The sequence below is a fragment of the Barbatula barbatula genome, assembly GCF_947034865.1.
Source record: "Barbatula barbatula genome assembly, chromosome: 10".
In the NCBI taxonomy this organism is placed as follows: Eukaryota; Metazoa; Chordata; class Actinopteri; order Cypriniformes; family Nemacheilidae; genus Barbatula; species Barbatula barbatula.
In genome coordinates, this window is record NC_136773.1 from 11,968,517 (window position 1) to 11,989,645 (window position 21,129).

Sequence of the window (21,129 nt, forward strand, 5' to 3'; positions counted from 1 at the left end):
CTCGGCCCTCTCGCATTTCTCCCTTTCACTTCGCGTTCCTTTTCTCTCGCTTGCCCTCCATTTCTCTCCCTCCGTTTCTCTTTCTCAGACGCTTTTCTTCCGTCAGGCACAAGCTCATCTCATCCTCTGACTCATCAACAGCCAGTCACTTATCTCCTCCTTTCCATCCCTCTCCCGGAGGGATAGATCTCTCTCCTCTCCCCTTTGTTTCTCCCCATCTGGGGCTGAAATTACCAGAGCAGACACACAGAGCGAGGTGTCAGAGGCAGGCAGATACTCCCAGCTCAGACCACACTTGCACGCGTGGCCCAGCCACAGAGCTATTCATTATTCATAAAGCCATTTCTGAGAGCGCTGAGGACCCGGCACATGCAGGAGCTGGAGAGACGGCTAAGCCCGTGCATGTTCACAGATGTACAGAATCATCCAGCAACTGCCTGGGCTGATTTCAAACCACATCCAGGAGCACATGCCAGGGTCAGTCGCTGTGCCATATGAGGAAAAACAGCTTCATTAGCGAGGAGAGCTTTTCTCACGCTGCTTTTAATGAAACTTCACAGTTTATTTTGTCAGATCTGACTGTTGATTAGATGCACTGCTTGGCTTCTGCTTTTTTGTCTAAAAAAAAACATTTCTCAAGCATAGTTTTTCTTTTATTGGTTAAAGAAATCCCTCAGTTCATGAGAATTAAAATTGTGTTAGCTTATAACATTTGTTTCCAAAGAATATATATTTGTATATTTGTATTTATACTTCTAATAGGGCTGTCGCGGTGTACCAGTATTTACATTACTGACAGTTATTGTCATGTAAGCAAACATGCCCGACCTAGAAATAAAAGAAATCACATTACTTGGAGAGTAACAAATCACTCTTGAAGGGTAGTTCACCCATAAATGAAAATTCTTGTATCAATAACTCACCCATGTCTCACAAAACCTGAAAGAACTTTCTTTCTTTTGTGGAAAAACACACAAAAAAAATAATGTTGTTATGTCTCAGGGGTTCTGTGTCCGTACAATGGAAGTCAATGGGGTTCTACTGTATGTTAAAATATCTTCTTGTGTTTGCGGAAGACCGAAAGTCAAACAGGTTTGTTGTGACATTGATGGTGAGTAAAGGATGAAATAATTTTCATTTTGGGTTTTAATAACTAGGATACTTCTTCCACATGCACCCATTTAACTTTTGCCTACAGTGCTTTCTTCAAGTCATTGTTTTATCAATTTGATGAATTTGACTGATAAATTATTTCTCTGTCTCAATAACTGTTATAATTCTTCTTTTGCCACTATAATCGTAATAGAAATCCAACCATGTGATATCCTTGGCTTTAAACATAACAAATGTATATGTGTTGTTAAGAATAAAAGAACATTTACATTTATATTTAAAGATTTCGAGTGGTTTGATTTGTATAAATCGTAATCTCACCGTGGCTCTGTGAATACACTCTTCCGTCTATCCATCCATCCATCCATCCATCCATCCATCCATCTGATAAGCAGCATTTTTACATTATCACTGGTTGATGCCAATCCGATTCCTTTAAGAATTAAGCCACATGCCACAGAGAAATGCATGTTAAATGTCAACATTTGTTTAAAGATATCGAAAGCACAAATGAACAGTTTGGTTCTAACTGTCAAAGATGATTATGACACATGGCAACCAGTAAATTGCACAACTCACTCTAAAGAGTATTTCTAAACTATGAGAGAGAGATATCTATACATCGGTAGCTCCAATATTAGCTTCAAAACTGCTGCTAGACAAATCATTAGTATCTATGATTACTCTCTTTAGGGTTTTGTTTATGGAAATCAATGATATCTGTGTATTTGCAGGAAGACATATCAGTGCCCCTGCTGGATAAATGTTTTATTTATTTATTTATTCATGTTATCTTGATGAGCATACAGTATATCTTTGGTGGGGTCTGTACTCGACTTTGAGACTAAAAGGATGTGAATGTCTCTGGCACTGTATTTGCATCTTTCCATTATTTTCTCTTCACTTTTTTGGAGGCATCATTAGACATGACATTAGGATCTCTCATCTGAGCTCACTCAATCTGTTAATAGCATTGAAGACATGTTTGGTGGGAGGCCAAATTGGTGATTTTTGGATGTGGATACCTACATGTTGAATGCCAAGCAGCTGTTTTTCATAAAACCATTATTTTATATCCAAATCTCAACCTTTCCCACTAAGAGGCAAGTAATGAAACAGTGTCGTATGTGTTTAATGTTTCACTTTTGAAATCTAGACCTAGATTTTTTTCATGCAACATGGGAAGAATGAAAATTAAAAATAAAGAAGACACAAGGTTTACAAGAGAATATTTGTGACACTTTTTCGCTTTTCTCCAAATCTTCAAATAGATCTGGAGCAACGGAGGCTGGAGGTTAATATGTGTCAGAATTCACTCTCAAAATAATTAAGTCACTTACAAATAATTGAAGTAAAACATTAATAAAATTAATTCATTTGAATATGAATTCAGGTCAGAAATTAGATGTGATGGTGATTATTTACTGTATTAAATGAAGCTTCCCATTCCAGCGCTTGCGATAATGCATATGATTTAAATCGACAGTTTCTACAGTTTTTCATCATGTTGATGTTTAATTTAATTGCTTAAAAACCAGCAGGTGCAAATGTCACACTTCATTCTAGTCTATCTTCATTTAATTCTTACCAAGTTATGAGCACACTTTGTCATACTGAATATGGCAGTTTACTTTTCTCACTCCTATGGTACATTCTGGGAAGCTTGTTCATATTTAATTCTTTGACCTATAATTGATGACCTCGACAGATGCGATGCAACATGGCCACACATTAGAAAAGCTGTCATCCATTTTATTTATAGTTTTGGTACTAGTCAGCCAAACAGGCAATACACAGTAGCTTCAATGGAATGCATGTTGTGGTATCTCTCACCGTGTTCATACCATAAATAGTGTTGTATATTAAATCCATCAAAGCTTGCCTATTGCCTGCGTGGCTAGTTAGGACCAAAACTATAAATAACATGGAAAAGTTCGATTTTCTGATGTTTTGCAATGTAGCGATAATTTATTATAGATTGATGCGTCGATATGTTGTTTCAGCCCTAAATGTAACCAAGTGATAATAAATATTATAATTGAAATAATACAATTCCAACTACTGTATCCATTGTTTCTTCAGTAGTTTTTCAATTATTTATTTTAACTAGCCCCAGTTTCTCCTCAACTCTAAAAACAGTTGTCCTTAACTGAACACATCTTTGTGTTATTTGAAACCCCTTTTTATTTATTACACACAAAATCAACATAAAATGTAGCAAAATAGCATGACACAAACAAAGTGTTAATAATGAACACATCCCTGAACAACACTGAGACAGTTTGCATCTGCATGATGTACTTTTTGGAGCATCTTCCCATCTTAGTCTGACACCTAAATGTCTCTGTCGGCTTTTGTTCATTTTAAATGAGACTTGAACAGAATAAGTTACTGGTAATGTGGACCCAAAACTAGATCTGTCACAACCATACTGGTGGATAAAACAGATCACAAATTCAAATAGAAATCTAGCCGAACTTCCCTTGCTTTACTGGATTGGAGCCCAGTTCAAAACAAGCCAGTGAAATGAATTATTCTTCCTTTTAAAACATTATTAACTGGCGCTCCTAACACTTAATGACAGAATGAATCCTGTACTACTAATAACCTGTCAACATCTGTCATTCGAAGCTACTAAACAGATACTCATTTTAGGATTTAGACTGTGTCTGTGTTTTAAGATGTTCAGCGGCAGCCAGATCCTGAGTTCCTCGGGGGACTTGAGGTTACATTGTTGTGATTGTGTTTGCACATAGGTACACCTTTGCCTCCTTCATTCAGATTACGGCACAGCCGTTGATTTAAGAAACTAACTAATCTGATAAAGGTGTCACAGTTTCTCAAAGGTCTTGCTAAGGAAGAAGGGAAAACGGATTGAAACACAGAGAAAATCAAATGGGCAATAGAGGGAAAAGGGAGATTATTTGTGTGTGCGTGTGTATGATTTTGTCACTTTTTATAATGGCGTCATCTTGAAGATTGTAAGCAGGCACGGTGTAAACGATGCAGTGATGACAGGAGTATGTTGTCTTAATATTCAGCAGCTGTTTTATCAGACTTAAGACGTTGCCCTTAGATGCAGCTCTCTGTTGTGCGCAGTGCACATCAGAGCCTTATTTATGCTTTATTTCTTCTTCAAAGAAATAATTAGCTCAGAAAGCCTGCTCGACTAAACAGCTAAATCCGTATTGCTTAAAAAACCCAATGGAAAAATAAAACTCTCTGGAAATTGGGACTTCTCAAACAGACATAAAAATTCATAACGTAAAGCAATCTCTAAATGTTGTACCACAATCGTGCCGATATTAAATCGCAACACCCCCTGTGATTTATTTGAATCATAATACATAATACAGAAAATCAAAAGCTTTGTTCTCCTGATTAATCAAAGTCAACAGCGTGACTCATGTTCCTCAAGTCATGTTCAGGCAATTGAGCCAATGTTTTTGTCTCATCTGGACGCCCCCCCTGTTTTGAGACGGGTCCTGCTATGCCGTACATCAAATCACGCCGTCACTGATTCCAGGCTGCGTCGAGGTCATTCTGACGCGTGACGTTTAAGCGTGAAAGCCCGAAAAGATATGAGGACAGGAAATAGACTTGCCCGTGTTGTACAAAAGCAGTTTCCAAGAATAAAACAAATCTTTAGTAACGCACTCTGTATTTTCACTCTAGTATGGTGGAGTGAGTTGGGTGATGATACAGGGGATTTGCGCAATGAGAAAGGGGAAACCACACAGAAATAGTGTGGGCTAGGGATACATTGATCTGGTGACTTTTATCAGAGAAAGAGAATGAGAGTCTATGAATAAGAACAGGAGAGCAGGACTGACACAGTCTCCCTCGATTCTTCTTCGCAATGCTATTTTTAGCTCAGATTTTGCCCTGTGAGTGTCGAAGGGTAAACCACCTTCCTGGGAAAGTGGACAGTGTAACAGAAATCTGCAACAGGCAAAAAAAATTACATTTTGTCTTGATTTACTCACCCTTGAGTTGTAACAAATCTGTATAAATGTATTTGTTCTTATGAACACAGAGAAATATATTTGGAAGAATGCTTATAACCAAACAGTTATTGGCCACCATTGACTATCACATAAGAAAAACTGCTTTATTCATTTTTTTTTCTGTTGATAACAAAAGATATTTTGAAGAATGTAGGAAAGCAAATTGCTATTGTCATTTTTCCTACTAGGGTAGGCAATTGTGGCCAGGAATTGTTTGGTTGCAGACATTCTTCTAAATGTTCATCAGAACAGACATTTATACAGATTTTGGAAAATCTTGAGGGTGAGTAAATGATGTATGAATTTGTTATTTTTCAGTGAACTGTCCCTTTAAATAAGGCAAAGCAAGACACGGTGAGACATCAGATTTTACTGATTTCGGTACCCTTGGAAATCACCCGTCTCAGTCCATGTTTACACCTCATATTAACATCCATCTTGATTGATCTGATCTCAAGTGGTCAGCGAAGACAGATTTGTGTTTACACCTGTTGCTAACATCTCAAGTTAGCCTCTTGTGACCATTTGTAATCAGATTTCAAAGAGGCGTGTATCTGCCTGATGCATCAGTTTGTCGACATCATATTGGGTGAGATGTAGAGGGGGGTTGTTGGAGAATGGTTGTTTACCTCAAAAAACACAGTATTGACGTTATATTTCCAGTCTTTCACCCTTGGTCTATATCTGCTGAGTTAATTACTATGTGCATTTTCTCGCTCTTTCTGTCCTGCAGACAAAGACATGCACATGTAAACACAACTTCACACTTATTCACTGAGTAACACATTAAGGGATTTACATGATGAATGTGTCAAGGGAGACAAAAATGCATGTGACTTAATTAGTGACTAATGTTTCTATGATGTCTTTTCAAATGTGCCTCCCCTCGTCTCACTTCCAATTATACTGTCAACCACTGTGAGAAGGCAGCAGACTTCACTATTATAATGTACAAATTACTCTCTCTTAAAGCCACCATCAGCTTATCTAAATAAACTCCCAACCGTTTCTTCAAACAGATGAAAAAGTAGGCTATTCAGTGGTGGTTACAGAGGGATGTATATTGCAGGCTGTATCATTCAGATAATATGAAAAGTATTTCAATTGAGTATTAGAAAGCATTTCGCCAGATGCAGAGAATAAACATTAGCAACATCATTCGAATGCCATCGGATTATTCTAGTCTAAGTACCGCCATAAGCAAATGTGTGAGTGTACCTGCTCAGCGAACACATACTTATTTCAGTGATGAAATGACTCAATTATGTCATAATAAGGTTCAATGGAAGGACATAAACTAGTAACAATATTCGCTTACTGTTTTAAAGAATGAGCTCACCCCAAAATAAATATTCTGATTTGTTCATCCTAATTTCATGTTATCTCTATTTTGCTTAAATATCAGCCGGAGAAACAAAATAGTCAAAATACACAATGGTCTAGTGTGCAATTTTTAGGAGGATCTATTGACAGAAATGCAATATTATATACATAACTATGTCTTCGGAGGTGTATAAAGAATGTATGACATAATAATACATATTATAATGTATATTATCATTAAACATGATTATGTAATTGATTACATAATAATTTATTACCTAAGCGTGAGCTGTTTCTATGTACATACACTGTGGATCTCCCTACATAGAATTTGCCATGTTGTTTCTACAGTAGCTCTAAGCAAACGAACTGCTCAAGAAAGCGCATTTTGCAAATGAGTTATCTCCTCCGGGATTGAAGTGAAAATGCGACGACATCTTAGTGCGGTGTCAGCCACTGTAGAGCTTCGAAAGGGAAGGGTGGAGTGTGCTGTTGGTTGCAATTCGCCACCTCATTCCTAGATGCCGCTAAATTCTCCACATTGCTCCTTTCAATAAGGCTGTTTCTCATTGACAGTTAAAAAAGCAGCAGCTCTTGTGGCTTAAACGTCTCTTGCGAGTTCTTTGTTCATCATTGAAGCCAAATGGGTTTAAGGTGGCTGGTTTCATGACTGGGACTGATTCATTGTCTATTCCTCCTCGTTCATTTTCGAGAAGCGCTGCACGCATACTGGAGTTGTCACAGTCTTTAACTATGTTAAATAATGTATGTGAACTGTTAGAGTTGTATACTCCAAGGAACGTTATGTCGGACTGTAAGAAACAGCTTTGTGATTTTACTGTAGAGAAGCAGCTACATGGATTCTGTTTTAGGTGCTCATTGAGTATTTCTATGTATGCTTCATCTAAATCTGTCTATGCTAGATTACCCTCAATCCATGACTCAGACTCTATGAATATCATCCCACGCACATAATTGCACCATTTATAGAGAGGGGGGGGGGCATGTTCTATTACATAATCTTCATAGTAAATGTTTTATAATCTATATTAGCAATCAGTCATCATAAATTCTGTCTACGACATATGTATAACATGGTTATAAAGCATGTACAACAATGTTATTCACTTTAAGATCCATAAATGCAGGGTTGTTGTATTTGAAAAGCTTAGAAATACTCTCAGGCATGGTTGGAAGTGATTCTTACAATTAACAATAAATGTGTGACTTTTTTCTATCAACAAATAACCTGTGCTAGTCTCCGGTAATATGATAAAAAATACTTGTCTAAAAATGAACATCATTGAAAATGTAGATAGAATTAATGTGCGATTAATATATTGGATTTTCATTCACAGCACAATCCTACTTCCGACTGTCCATACGCTTCAGGTAACGCAGTCAGCGAGTTATGTAAAAGAGGTCGGCAGATCAACTCCGCCAGTATCTCAGAACCTCTCGCAGAGTCATTAATAGCCTGCAAACCCACATCCAAACTTAGCCGAGCCTATATCTAAAGATAGCCATAGCATATCTATAGCTGTGGCCCACATCATTCTTCTACCATAGCCTGCGAGTTTAAAAATGACTGCCAAGTTTCTTGAGCAAAAGAGGCAAAATAATGACCTGCTTTGACAATCCTACCGCAATTAGGAGCGGCAAAATCCGTTTGGCGGATCACAGGGCTGGAGGACTCGAGCTCGCTCTGATTGACACCCATTATACAGCTGTGTTTTTATACTGTTTCTGATTATCCAGCTGTTGAGAGTCTCCTCGCCCCACTCATGGAGTTTGCGGATATGCAAAGGTCTACTTGAAGTGTTATTTTTCAGAGGAGATAAAAAGCATGGCGTTGTGGGCTTAATGAACGCCGGGGCCCGTGCTCGCATGTATGACAGGATAATTAGCCGTTAACAGTCGGGGGGAGCACTTCAAAGCCGCACTTCATACCCCTAGCACAAGATGAGTGACACATCTAACCAATCAGGTCTACGTGACCCAAATCAGACAAGCAGTGCCATCCGTTAAAGCTCGGAGGTCTAGCTTGAGCATCATGCAAAAACACACATCTAACCGTGTGACACGGATGGATTAACCTTCGTTTTTGTGACCTGCACGAGCACACGAACGTACCGGACCGTTTACAACATAATCTTACATTCACAAAGCACCCAAGCAGTCAGCTCACTGACCGACTGATGCATATTGCACACAGAATTTCACACAGAAAAGCAGGGTCTGAAATCATCATTTTCAATCTGATTGGCTGGTGGCTAATAAAAGGCACTCAGGTTTTTGTATCAGTCTGCCTGGAAACAAAGTTGTGTGTGCAAGGCTGACACAGCGAGAGCTTTTGAGAAAGAATTAATCTCTGGGTTTGTCAAAACTAGGCAGGTTAGGAGCATCAAATACTTGAAGTTAAAATTTGATTTATCCACGCGTAACGCTGTTTAATTCCCTTTTATTAGATTTTTTGGTAATGTTTGTGAAATAAACAATAATTTCACTTATGGACAGAATGCCAATCCACATTTTACACTTTTTTATTTTTTTTTACTTTACAATTATTTCAGTATTTTTTTATTCTTAGCTTATTTTATATTATATATATATATATATATATATATATATATATATATATATATATATATATATATATATATATATATATATATATATATATATATATATATATATATTACCTTTATCCTAGATTTTATTTTATTATATTTTATATTTTAATTAGATTTATTTTGATCTTCTACTCAATCTTATTTTATTTTGTTTATTTTTATAATTGTATAACATTATTTTGTTTGAATTATTTTTTATATTTATCTTTGTTTTGTTTTGTTTCGTGTTGTTTCTATTTTATTATTTTCTATTATATTATTTATTTATTTGTTTACTTGATTATTTGCTTTTCCAAGGCACTGTTCTTTTGTGTGCGGATCCATTTCTGTTTGGAACGCCCCTATACAGCAAATGAAAGTATATATTATGTCTCTACTAGTATAGTATAGTATAGTATGTGTCTACTGTATGCCCAGCAGTACAACTGTGCACTTATTTCACCCCCTTTTCTTATTCCACGATATCACCTTTAATATTAATTCTCAGTATCAGCTGAACTCGGTATCTGTAGCTTCTTCTGAATATTTTTTTTTCTAGCCAAATTTCATGACGATAAGGAAGATGATGAATCCGCAAGCAAAATGTAATAAAGAGTACCAAGCAGGGTGACACGTTCCGCATACGGTCCAAAGAGAACTAAACAGAAAGGACGGCGAATAGGTTCCTGCGTGCTCCAGAAGCTGAAACACTGCATGAGGGAAAGACATTAAAGAAATATTTACCATCGTTTCACTTTGAAATCAGCATGCGATGCCGTTGCAGTAATTGTTTGCAGTTACTCATCATCCCATTCATCCTCTAACTACAGAGAGAGGTTTTAATAGCTCTCTTTTACCCTGGTGTTCACATATCACTCAGAGTCAAAGGAAAATTCATGCCAGCAGCTGTATATTATTATATAATGGATTTATTCGAACTAATTTATTTTCCCAATTTTTATTTAAAGTTGATTGAAATTATATTTTTTTGTCTGATACATAAAGTGCAGCGGTTTATTGAGGCAAAGAAACAAGCACGGTCTTATTTATCATTTTTATCTACAGGGAGTAAATGGCCACGATGTATTGGAACAAGTTTTGGAACAATATGCTTACAAATTGTAATACCTGACTACAGTTTTTACTATTAACTCCTATACTATTATAATAACATTTTGATATATTTATAGATTATTTAGAATAGATTGCAAAACATTAATTATTTTATTGCTGTTGAAAACTAAACATCTGTTGGGAATTATATTATGCATTTATTTCACTTCTGCTTATTTAATTGGTAAAATAAAGTCATAAATTCATAACCTGCTCATGACTGTCACCAAGTAAAGTCAGCAAGAGAAACCGTGAATGCATCTCCTCCTGACTGAAATGTGAGGTCTAAATGGCACTGACCTCAACACACAACAGCAGTTTAAATACATAAAACAACTGCATCACACGTGTGAACCGCAACGAACGTGTGTTCCCTTTCCAGTTTGTGTTTTTCATGGATCACTGGCACACATGACATTTCCCAGGAGGCTCAGGTCGAGAGTCAGCTGTCATTTTAAAAAATGCTAAGCTTCTCTCTCTGACTGCCCTCTACCTGCTCTGCACTTTCTCAAAAACGGCAGGAAACCTTCCTGCAATTATCCAGAAAATATTACCACAAATGCAGCTCCACTTGCAATACGACTCGCGCAGTCATTTGCTTGCTGCCTCCCAGCATTCAGTGAGGCACTGGGTGGCGGGTTGTGGGGGGGGGGGGGTTGTGGTGCGATGAATCTAACAGTAGAAGAGGCAGAACGAACATGCATATTCTAAGAACACGACCGAAAAGCATTAGTCTGGTCCTAGTGGAAGGGCTAACAGAAGCTTAAATGGAAATAATGTTTTGAGCGGTCATATTGAATGCCATATAGCTTAGTCCAAAAATAACTCTTTGCCATGACTGCCAGAAATACAGTTTAAAGATTTCTAGAGAGCTGTTATTACTTAATGACAACAACCAAACCGCAGCTTGATTGACATTTCTTGTAATGCACAAATAAAATACATGTTTTATGAGAAATATAATTGTAATTTTTTTGCTAATGAACTCTTTGTTTTGGCATATAATTTTTCATTCAACAATTTTATATTCTATTATAATAAATATGCTAATATCATATTAACATATTACATTATATTCATTTATAATGTAGTATATACTGTACTTTATAAATATTTGCACATATATTTCTATTATAATATTAATTCAACTGCTAATGACGGTCCAATATATACCCTCGAAAAGCATTCGTTAAAGGAGCAATGTGGGATTTTAGGAGGATTTATTGACAGAAATGCAATATAATATACAAAACTATGTCTTCAGACTTTTAATAAGACCATACGTAATGAGCCGTTACGTTTGTATTTCTTCTTCCTCTCCCTCTACCCTTCTTTACATTGTCTGGTTGTCCCTGACTTTACAAAGGTGGAGGAACACTCTGTTAAACAGCTAATATTTCAACAAAAACAACATAGCTTGGTTCAAACTAAAAGAAAAAATAATGTTACTCAAATATTGATCAGAATGAAAGTAACCACCTCGTGGGTGATTTTTAGACGGTCTTTCTCTCCAACGTCTGTCCGTTTTAAAGTATCTCTGCTAAATGCTTTAATCATTATATTGCGGGTCCTAACGCGTCTCTGCTGAAAAATCTTTATAATATGAACGCATGTCCTAGCTCCTGCCTGGCTTTTATCCTTCTTTTTATATTTAAAATCCACAGACCCTTTATTTTTTTGCAATAAATAAGACATCGCTCTTTCCACAGCCTTTCTAATAACTGCTTGCTCTCTTCCCTGTGTCAACATGAGCAGACACCCTGTCTCAGCCGACGTCATCTTTTTGTACTTTGACAGCCACCATCGTGTTTCAACAGGGAGGGTTGAGTGGAGAGAACGGTTGCAATTCTCAAACTCACCGTTAGTGGCCGCTAAAAATCCCACCCTAGACCTTTACACTGTTTGAGTTTAACATAACAAAATGTGTCGTCCTTACTAGACATTTTAGAGATTTTAGAGTGTTTACTTTAATCATTGTGTTCGCTTTTTTAACATAATATAGGAGAAGTAATAATCATAAAAAATTATAATTTTTACGTTTTTATTAACAAAACATCTGAGAAGTGAAAGGTAACGAGTGGTGGGATTGGGAAGCCTGAACAGGATTAAAATAGTGACCACTTGCACATAAGAGCTACACCATGTTACTAAACTGACATTTTGCATTAGTTTTTATTAAACTATATATTTCTCTCTGTAACAATGAAATAACTGCTTTTTCTTCTTGTATATCTGGTCATCGTGTCACTCATGATCAGCCAGTCTCCGTTTCACTGCAAATCTGTGGCTGTCACAAAAATGTCAAGCCACATTGAAATTTCATTCCTCATGTTTTCATTTTAGTGGCATCTCAGATAAAGTTCTGATGGTAAATTTTCCACGGAGGTTACCAGGCAACCAGCCAGAAACACAGTTTTATTTACTCGCCTAAGCCAAGCTTGACTCGCATTTGGCGCTTCTGTACCCCCACGCTAGGCGCACACATAAAGATGTTATTTCCAGACAAGACACTGCATATTATGCAGATTGCTTTTTTATTTTTACACGTTGTCTAAAAAAGTACGCTATAAAGGCCAGTTTGGTGTCATGTGCTACCAGATATAATTCTTTCACAATAATGGTCTTTATGTCTCTTTCAACCTCCACGTGTTTGTCACAATGCGCTGTTTTCCTCGGTTTCTTGGCGGTGTGTAATTTAGCCTCAGTGAGACAAGCGTCGAATGAAAACGCTGAAAGTGGGAAGAGGAATCGTTTCGGAGTTGAATAATCCAGCTGCAATCTCTGCCATTATGAGGGCCGAGGCCAACAAAAGGATGTGATTTTTACTCTATAGACTGTAATTACTATTGCAGGTTCTCATTGTGTCCCTTCCAGTTAAAACGCAATGTGTTCCAACGCTAATGACTCTTTCCCGATGTGTTCATTCATCCTTTACACTTCTGCAATCTGTTTACCCAATAATTTACTCCATAACCCGCTCGCTCTCGTGGCATCTTGAAGAAAAGGCACAGGGATTACTGTTCATCGTAGCTGCGTCAAGCCCATCTGTGACCTAGAAAGGTTCTGCAGGTCCTTTAAGCTAGCGCTGCTGCTGTCTAGTTAAATTGCTTCAGGAACTGTAGTGAAGGTAAGGGCCTTGCCTAGGCAAACTCATTTGAATGATTTTGTTTACCCTGAGGAATGCCTGTTCCAATCGCTGGGGTTGGAACGCACGGTGGGGATGAAGGCGGCTGCTAGGGTAATTACGCAGCGGCAATGGGCATTATCAATGAAATTTGATTTTTCCTGTTGTGTATTAGGAGTTTGTTTTACTTTTGACGGGGATCGTGTTAATGGCAAAGTGCGTTATTGTTTCTAGGAGTGAGCAGTACGTTTTTGCTTACACTTAAAAATTCAGGGTTGTTTAAGCCCATGATTTGGTTGCATATGGACATTTTGTAGGATACTTTAAACCAATTGTTGGGTTTGTCCATATGGTCCATATTTTGGACTTGAAACAACCCAGCCTTTTTTAGAGTTAATGCATTGTTGAATATTGAAGTTATGCAAAACACAAATCACAAATGTTGTTGTGGAAATGCATTATTAGCAGAAACCCATGTTTATTTTATTCTGTTAACAAGAGCATCCAATAATATCAAGATTACTGGTATAAAGTGAGTAGTATTTGACTGGTCAACAAGAAGACCAGCTTTATGTACTTTCTGTAAAATGCATACACCTTTTTTAATTTTTTCATTAGGTTCAGTGTTTTGCTATAGAGGGTATGCAGGTGACGTCAAAGTCACGTCTAAATTTGTGAAAAGTTGTGTGATCGACAATAAGGCGTCGAATAAGGTTTGTATATACACTACTGGTCAAAAGTTTAGGGTCACTCTTTATTTATATTAATCCACAGTTTAGAATAAAGTTAAAGTTGCCACACTTTTACTAGAATCGTACACTTCGCATTTTATAATCCAGCTTTTTGAGGTCTCAACCTGGGAACCTTTTTATACAGTACTAAAGTAATTTCCATCTATGCTGGACTGCTTTTTATTAATAATTAGGTTCAGATAATACATTTTTTAAAATATGATTTTATCAAAAATTAGTTTTTCTAATGGAAGAAATGATGTTGGCACAATTATCTTTATGTGTACAAAAGTGATTTCATAATTGAAACCCATGCACATCTTCAGGTTAATAGATTTTTAAGATCATGAGAAACTTTTTTCAAACGATCCTAAACTTTTTACCGGTATCAAAAAAGCGATGTCTGGGCGTATGCCAAGGTCCACTAACCACTGGTTGTTTCACTAGTTGTTGGGATTACTGTCAAGTCCTACTTAATTCAATTTAAACTGATAATTGTCAATTATACCGGCGTTTTCACAGCTGCTGCTATTACAAGATATTTTGCTGAATGCTTTGCCACTCATGGGGGCGTGTTCCCTCGTGTTCACATGGTAAAGTCAGATCAATCCTAGTCTCGCATAGCCAGCCGGTCATACTGAAGGTCTGAAATTTATCGCCGCTTTCTATGGCCAAGGCCGCCCTATAGGCTATATGACCGACATGTAAAGCAACCAATCACATCTCGTCTTGAGCCGCGTCAATGTTTAGAGGCGTGGAAGTGTCCCCTCAGTAACAGGCCGGTGTAAATTCACGAACGTGTCAAAAGTTAACAGCAACAAAATGATTATAAGTTTATGCCGTGAACCTTGCATACTTTTAAGAATGAAGCGTTTAATCGATCGTGATGAATTCTTATAGCAACCGTTGGAAACACGACAGCTTACTATTTAGATAAGACGGCCTTATGTTGTTCCCAGGTGGTCTGTTAAAGAACGCAACACGCATATCTTCCGGAAATCCTGTGAAATTAAACCAATCAGATGACGACTTCGAACGTGCTGAAGTGTTTCCAAAAAAGTGTTACAAATGCATCAGATGTTCAGCCAACGGACTGTGGGTGTGACATCTGAGGCTGAGACGGTAAACCCTGGATAACAGCATGTGTAGCTACTGGAAGGCAATGCAAAAAGAAGGGACATTACACTGGTAAAAATTGTGAATTTCCTCCAAAGTTGTTGGGATGTAAGAACACGTGACATATACATTGTGCAAGTAGTTTTTGCATATTTTGCCTTTAATGAGATATAAATTATTACTACACCTTCCACTAGTTTACAGTGTTTCTTTAACCTAAATGGTAGATCATTGCAGCAGCTCAAAGGTCATGAGTTTGACTTAAGATAACACATACTAATCAAATGTTTATTAAACTGCTTTGGAAAATACATAAATGTAAATAATGTAAAAAAAGTAAAACAGACAACGAGTAAACCATTTGAAATCTGACTTCCCCAAAACTCGTAAACACAAGGGCTTTGTGATGCTAAAACCTATTTATCGTGCCTCTTGTATTGCAGACATTAAGTAAAAGGCGCTGCCATTGAAAATATCCTCTTCTGTTGTTTTTCTAGGATGTAGTACAGTTTCAATTAATAAAAAAATGGCGTGAGTCATAACGGACCTAATATTGATTAAATTAGGTTTCTTTCTTGGATGACAGGGGGTTTGTGAAATGTGTCTCACGGAGCCAGACTCTCCGGAAAACATTGATTGAATTAAATCCTACTTTTGCAGGACAAGTAATCTCGTAAACAAAGCTATCTCATCCGCCCTTGGGCCAGCAATTCATCTCACATCCTGAGCACCTCAGCGTGTTATTAAGCTTTCCTATCCTTCATTCAGAGCTGGCATAGCACAGACTTTAAGTTACCCACTCAGAAAGTACACACTGCCCTTCGACTGCCTGCCCAGGCAACGACGCAATTATTACTTACCGGAAACCAGGCGCGTAGAATGAAACTGTGTTTATACCTTGGGGTTGAATAGAATTCAAATTGACCGAGGATGAATAATATGTGCTTGCAGAATAGGAATGTATTACCATCTAAGAGATTCAGGATTATAACATTATTTCTCTTGATTGAAGGGTCAGGTGAGTCAGGTAGAGTTATGGTTTTGAGCCGTGTGATTGGATAAAAATAGATTGGTCAGGAGAGCAGTGCTTATGCAAGGAGCATCTTTAAAAGGGTCATGTCAGATGAGGAAAAAATATTTTAGGATAGCAGGTTCATATAGTATGAAATGATATGTCAACATGTTATGAATAAAAGATATTGAAAATGATTTGTCAGAGATAAAGTACATCAGCACATAACAGACCTTTAATGAAAATTTATGTTTCAAAGTCTCCATTTTATACGTAAACAGACTAGATTTGCCTACAGCAACACTAGTACAATGTATACAGTATATATATAAATATATATATTTTGCCTATAGCTTACATTATATTTATTACATAGAATGTAATACATATGTGTGTGTATTATATGTGTGTATAATTATATAAACTTTAACGGTTTAAAAAGTAACTGCCCTTTGAAAATTCCCAATTTCAGTCATTTTAGAGTTCAACACTTTTGGTATTTCTGTATGAAAACTAAATTTCTCATGTAAACTGCATTTCTAAAATGGGATTCATTCATACATATTTTCATAGAATGTAAGCTTCTCGCTATTTTTCTAGCAATTCACCCGGACCTAAAAGCCTTCTTACTGTTTGAAAATGTTTTACCACCCACGTGGATTGGAAAACAACAGAACGGTTACATTAAATAAATACTACCTGACATACACGCTCATGTTTAAAAAAAGAAGTAAATAAATTAAGTCATGAAATTAAATGAAGTCAAGCATATACAGGTACCTAAAACATTAGAGTAAACCCAACAACCAGCTTTTGCATCACACGTATAAATATAGTATCAAGTGCTCGGTGAGTGATTACAGATAGAGATGAGAAAAAGTGACTCGGGCGACTCCTCTGTTAAATCAGCGAGCGGATCAGGCAAACGCAGGCCCTCCTCTGGCTTTCACTGCGGTGTAATCAGGGATTTACAGCTCCTAATTGCTCCTTTGGAGTCATTGTGCTGGATAAATGAATTAGATTTTTAATCCCTCATGCCAGCGGGGCATATTCATCTGATCCTTCTGTGTTTATGCCACAAAGTAAAGGGAAAGAACACACCTTAAGAGTGAGAAAAGAGTTAACCACAGTTTAAAATATAGGAATGATGCTGAGCTATAATAATATAAAACTAGACACTTTTCAAGCAAAACATTAGATTGTATGGATTTCTTATGTATTTGTTATAGTTTTAAGTATTTGAACAAGTTTTTGGACCCATCTTTATTTTATTTATTTTGTGCTTTTTACACTTTGCGTTATTTCAGAGCAGCTATATGGTATAAACACAAAAAACAGACAATATATAAATATATAGCAATAATTAATGAATATAAAAATAACTAATCATATTATTTATAGAAAAATAGAGAAAGAATATATATATATATATATATATATATATATATATATATAACTTAAGTAAAATAAAAAGATGAAAAGTTGAATTGAAAGAACTGTTGAATTGACTGTTGGATTAATTCGTAGTCAAAATATAGCATAATGTTTTCCAAAAGGCAGTTCTAAAACAGTTTTATATGTGTGGCTTGAATGTGTAAATCTCTTTTGGGTCTACTGTATTTGAATACCAGGAGCCTTTGTATAATGTGTTGAACTCAATTCCATTTTAGTTTCAAACTACCTGGAAAAAATAATTGAATTATGATCCCGGGATCATTTCCGTACTTTGCTTCAAAAATATATTTACATAGTTACACTAAATCTCCTGAGTTGACTGAAGTAAAATTGGTCTGACCTTAAAGGTTTTGCTAATGCATATTTGATGATCAAGGGAACTAAAAATGATTATTCCATCATTTTCATCATCCTCTCTCTCTCTTTTTTTCAGGTGGTGGGTCAGATTGACAAACTCACCTCGGATCTCGACTTTGATCTGGATCCGGATGATTGGACGGTTGCTACAGCGAGCAGCACTTCCAGTAGTGAGCGAGGTCTGGGCGAGGCCTTCAGGTTGGACTTCCTCAGCCAGGACATGCTCTCTGACAGCTGGGAATTCTGCAACTTCCTGGAGGTCTCTAACCCTGCAAATCGGAAAGCACACAGGGACGAGGTGGACGAAAGCCGAGAAAGACCTTTGTCAACCACACCTACGCCTGCCACCGCCAGCGTCTATTCGCAGATGAACGGGGGTCTCCCCATCCCTAACGGACCATTAATCATCACCCCGGATTCTTCCAGCGAAGAAGCATCCAGCTCGACGTACAGTCAAAAAACCTCTCGAACCTCAGGGACGAGAGAAAGGGTCCGCTTTAGTGACAAGATCCTCTACCATGCATTGTGCTGTGATGACGACGAAGATGAGGAAGAGGACGGCGGGGAGGATGAAGATAAAGGGGACTGCGGGATCCCGGACACGGACAGTGAACCCAGCCCTTTGGCTTGTTCACCCACGCCTCCTCTATCCTCCTCCGATCACCCGTTGGGCCTTTATAACTTTCGAGAAACGGCTTCCGCTGGCCCCTCACCTGTAAAGGTCGCAGTTGTGGGGTCTCACACTTTACCCAGGAAGGGTCTTCTTAACCCAGGCTGCCGGAAAAAACTGCTGCGAAACAGCAGCACGCAAACAGTATCAGATAAAAGCACTCAAACTATATTGCCCTACATCCCCGCCAAACAGAAAACCAAGGACCTCTGAGATAACGCCCAACTTTAAATATAAAAAAATAATAAACTGAGGAAATATTACAAAGAACTCTATACTATTTAATACGAAATACATAGATAATAGATTAAAAACCAAAAAAAACAATAAATGACTTACTAAATAAATTATATATGGGAAAATTTCAAGACTTGCCAAGATCGTTTTTATGACTTGGATATTTGTTGCACATATTGAAAAGAGAGGAATGCAGTTTGTTGTTGTAAGGTCTTCACCCCTCCACGTGTTTAACCTATTTTTAGGAGCAGCATTTAAAAGGGGTTGTGTTATTTCAGATTTATTGATAAAGAGCTCTTTAATAACTCCATGAAATCAACAATTTAAATTGTGGATTTTTTTAGCTTATTTTAAAGACATACCTTTTTCCAGGTAACAGACCAAAAGCAAATACAATGTTTCCTTAAGCCAATTGGCTGTTCACGAAATAAGACTTGGCCTTTGATTGATAGGATCATAGAGTGTACATTCTCAACACAACATCACAACAAATTGCATAATTTACAACCCAATAAATGGGTTTGGCCCTTTCCGCTGGGTTGAAAATAACCCACCATTTTTACAGTGTACACTCTTAAAAGAAAGCTGGGTTATTTTCAACACTCCATGAACCCAACCAATGGGTTAGGCTATATTTGGCCCAACAGTGGCTTAAAATAACCCAACATTCTTCAGGTGTGCTTATGACAACTCAAAGACATCACTTGCCTGGTTATTTGAGGAGTTTTGCACAGAGTCTTTGGTTTTGGTGCTTGTATAAAGGTTTAGAAAAACGAAGTATTCTGAAGTGCTTGTTTTCCACTTTGACATTTACACTGTTTCTGCTCCCTTGGTTCTGCTCTCGGCGGGGGTATGCAAGGTTGTCGGGGGTGATGACTTGAATCTCGGCGCACAAAGGCGAGATGCAAAAGGTTATGTCTCCCCATTCTTGGGCCCAGTGGGGACGGTGAACTCAATAGTGCTGTGTTTTATTCAAAGGGATGTTGCCAATAGCACAGCTAATCGATCCGATGGATTGAAGGCTCTATGAGGGGGCTTCTGTGCCTAGTCTTGGCTCTCAGTTTGGAGGGTTTTTAACAAAACCCTGCCTCTCTGTTAGAGCTTTTGGTATTTACTCTACAGTGGAAAAACAATTCTGTGGTAGGCGGCACAGAGGGTAGCAAGAAATGTGTGAGTGGGAGGAACACAGAAAGAAAGAGAGAGGAAGAGAAATGATACATTAGAAGCAAATGAAGGCCAAAGTACCTCAGCAAAATGAGTGTTTGAAGACAGATTGTTCTTAATTACCCCCTCAATGTAATCATTTACTGGGAATCAGCTCCTGGGGGAACAGAGATGGTCAGGCCGATAGATCCTGCACAAGCATCTCTCTCAGCATCCTCCATCTTATGGACCTTTCATAAACGCTTCTTCCATTTTAAAGACATTTACTTTGTGATATGAGAACCGCTGTAGAACCAACAGCAAACATGCTGACTGATGACAGTTAGGATGTGAATTCAGGTTGTGTGCAATTATGTATCCACAAAAATCCTGGGGAAATGCACTAAACAGTTGTGCGGTGTATTAGCATGAAACCATTTTATTTATGTAATAGATACAAACCAATGCAATCCCTTGTAGTTGTAAACTGATTCATAGTAATATGCAGTACTGTATTTAATGCAGTAAATATTTAATTTAAGAAATTATAGTTAACCATACATCCTCCATTTTAATAAGCCGGTTCATTTGTCCTTCACGACCAGCAGAAAATAGAAGGAACTGCCTTTAGCACTGTGTTTTGGGCAGGTTTGCGCCATAATCTGTTTCGCATAAGTGCAAATAAATAACACTGTCATTGGGCACAATTCATTCTTAGTGAATCCCCCCTGTATGTTTTTCATTAATGCACAATAAAAAAATAAAGGTGTTGATGCCATTGAAGAATAATTACATTGAAGAATACATTTTTTGTTGCACTTAAAGTTCTCTATTCGGTTGTTAAGTGGTGACATAAGGAATACCGTTTCTGGGTCCAAGCACCTGTTCATTTCAAGCGGGGCTACAGCTTAAACAGCTGTTAATGAGAACTGTTTACTCACATTGCATATTTAAGCGAGAGTATTTATGAACTCACAGTATACACTACAGTCTCCAGGCTCACGGAATCTCTGACATCAGTATTTGAATAAATTATGAAAAATGAATCACTGACTGGCCATGTGGGATTTCGTTACCAAGATAAAGGTTAGGAGATGTTTTGTTGTTTGCCTATAG

General features: G+C 37.4%; 1 protein-coding gene across 2 annotated transcripts in view; it reads left to right on the forward strand.

The window, feature by feature from the left end:
* The window catches only part of insyn1 (inhibitory synaptic factor 1), a 52,955-nt gene extending 32,161 nt beyond the window's left edge, over positions 1-20,794 (forward strand). Inside the window, exon 4 of one of the 2 annotated variants that reach the window (XM_079465381.1) lies at positions 18,040-20,059. In XM_079465381.1, the coding sequence (XP_079321507.1) occupies positions 18,040-18,846 (807 nt within the window). In that variant the 3' untranslated portion in view covers positions 18,847-20,059. Of the gene's footprint in view, positions 1-18,039 lie in introns of both variants that reach the window. The other variant, XM_079465382.1, reaches the window with a different exon arrangement.
* Positions 20,795-21,129: the final 335 nt, after the last annotated feature.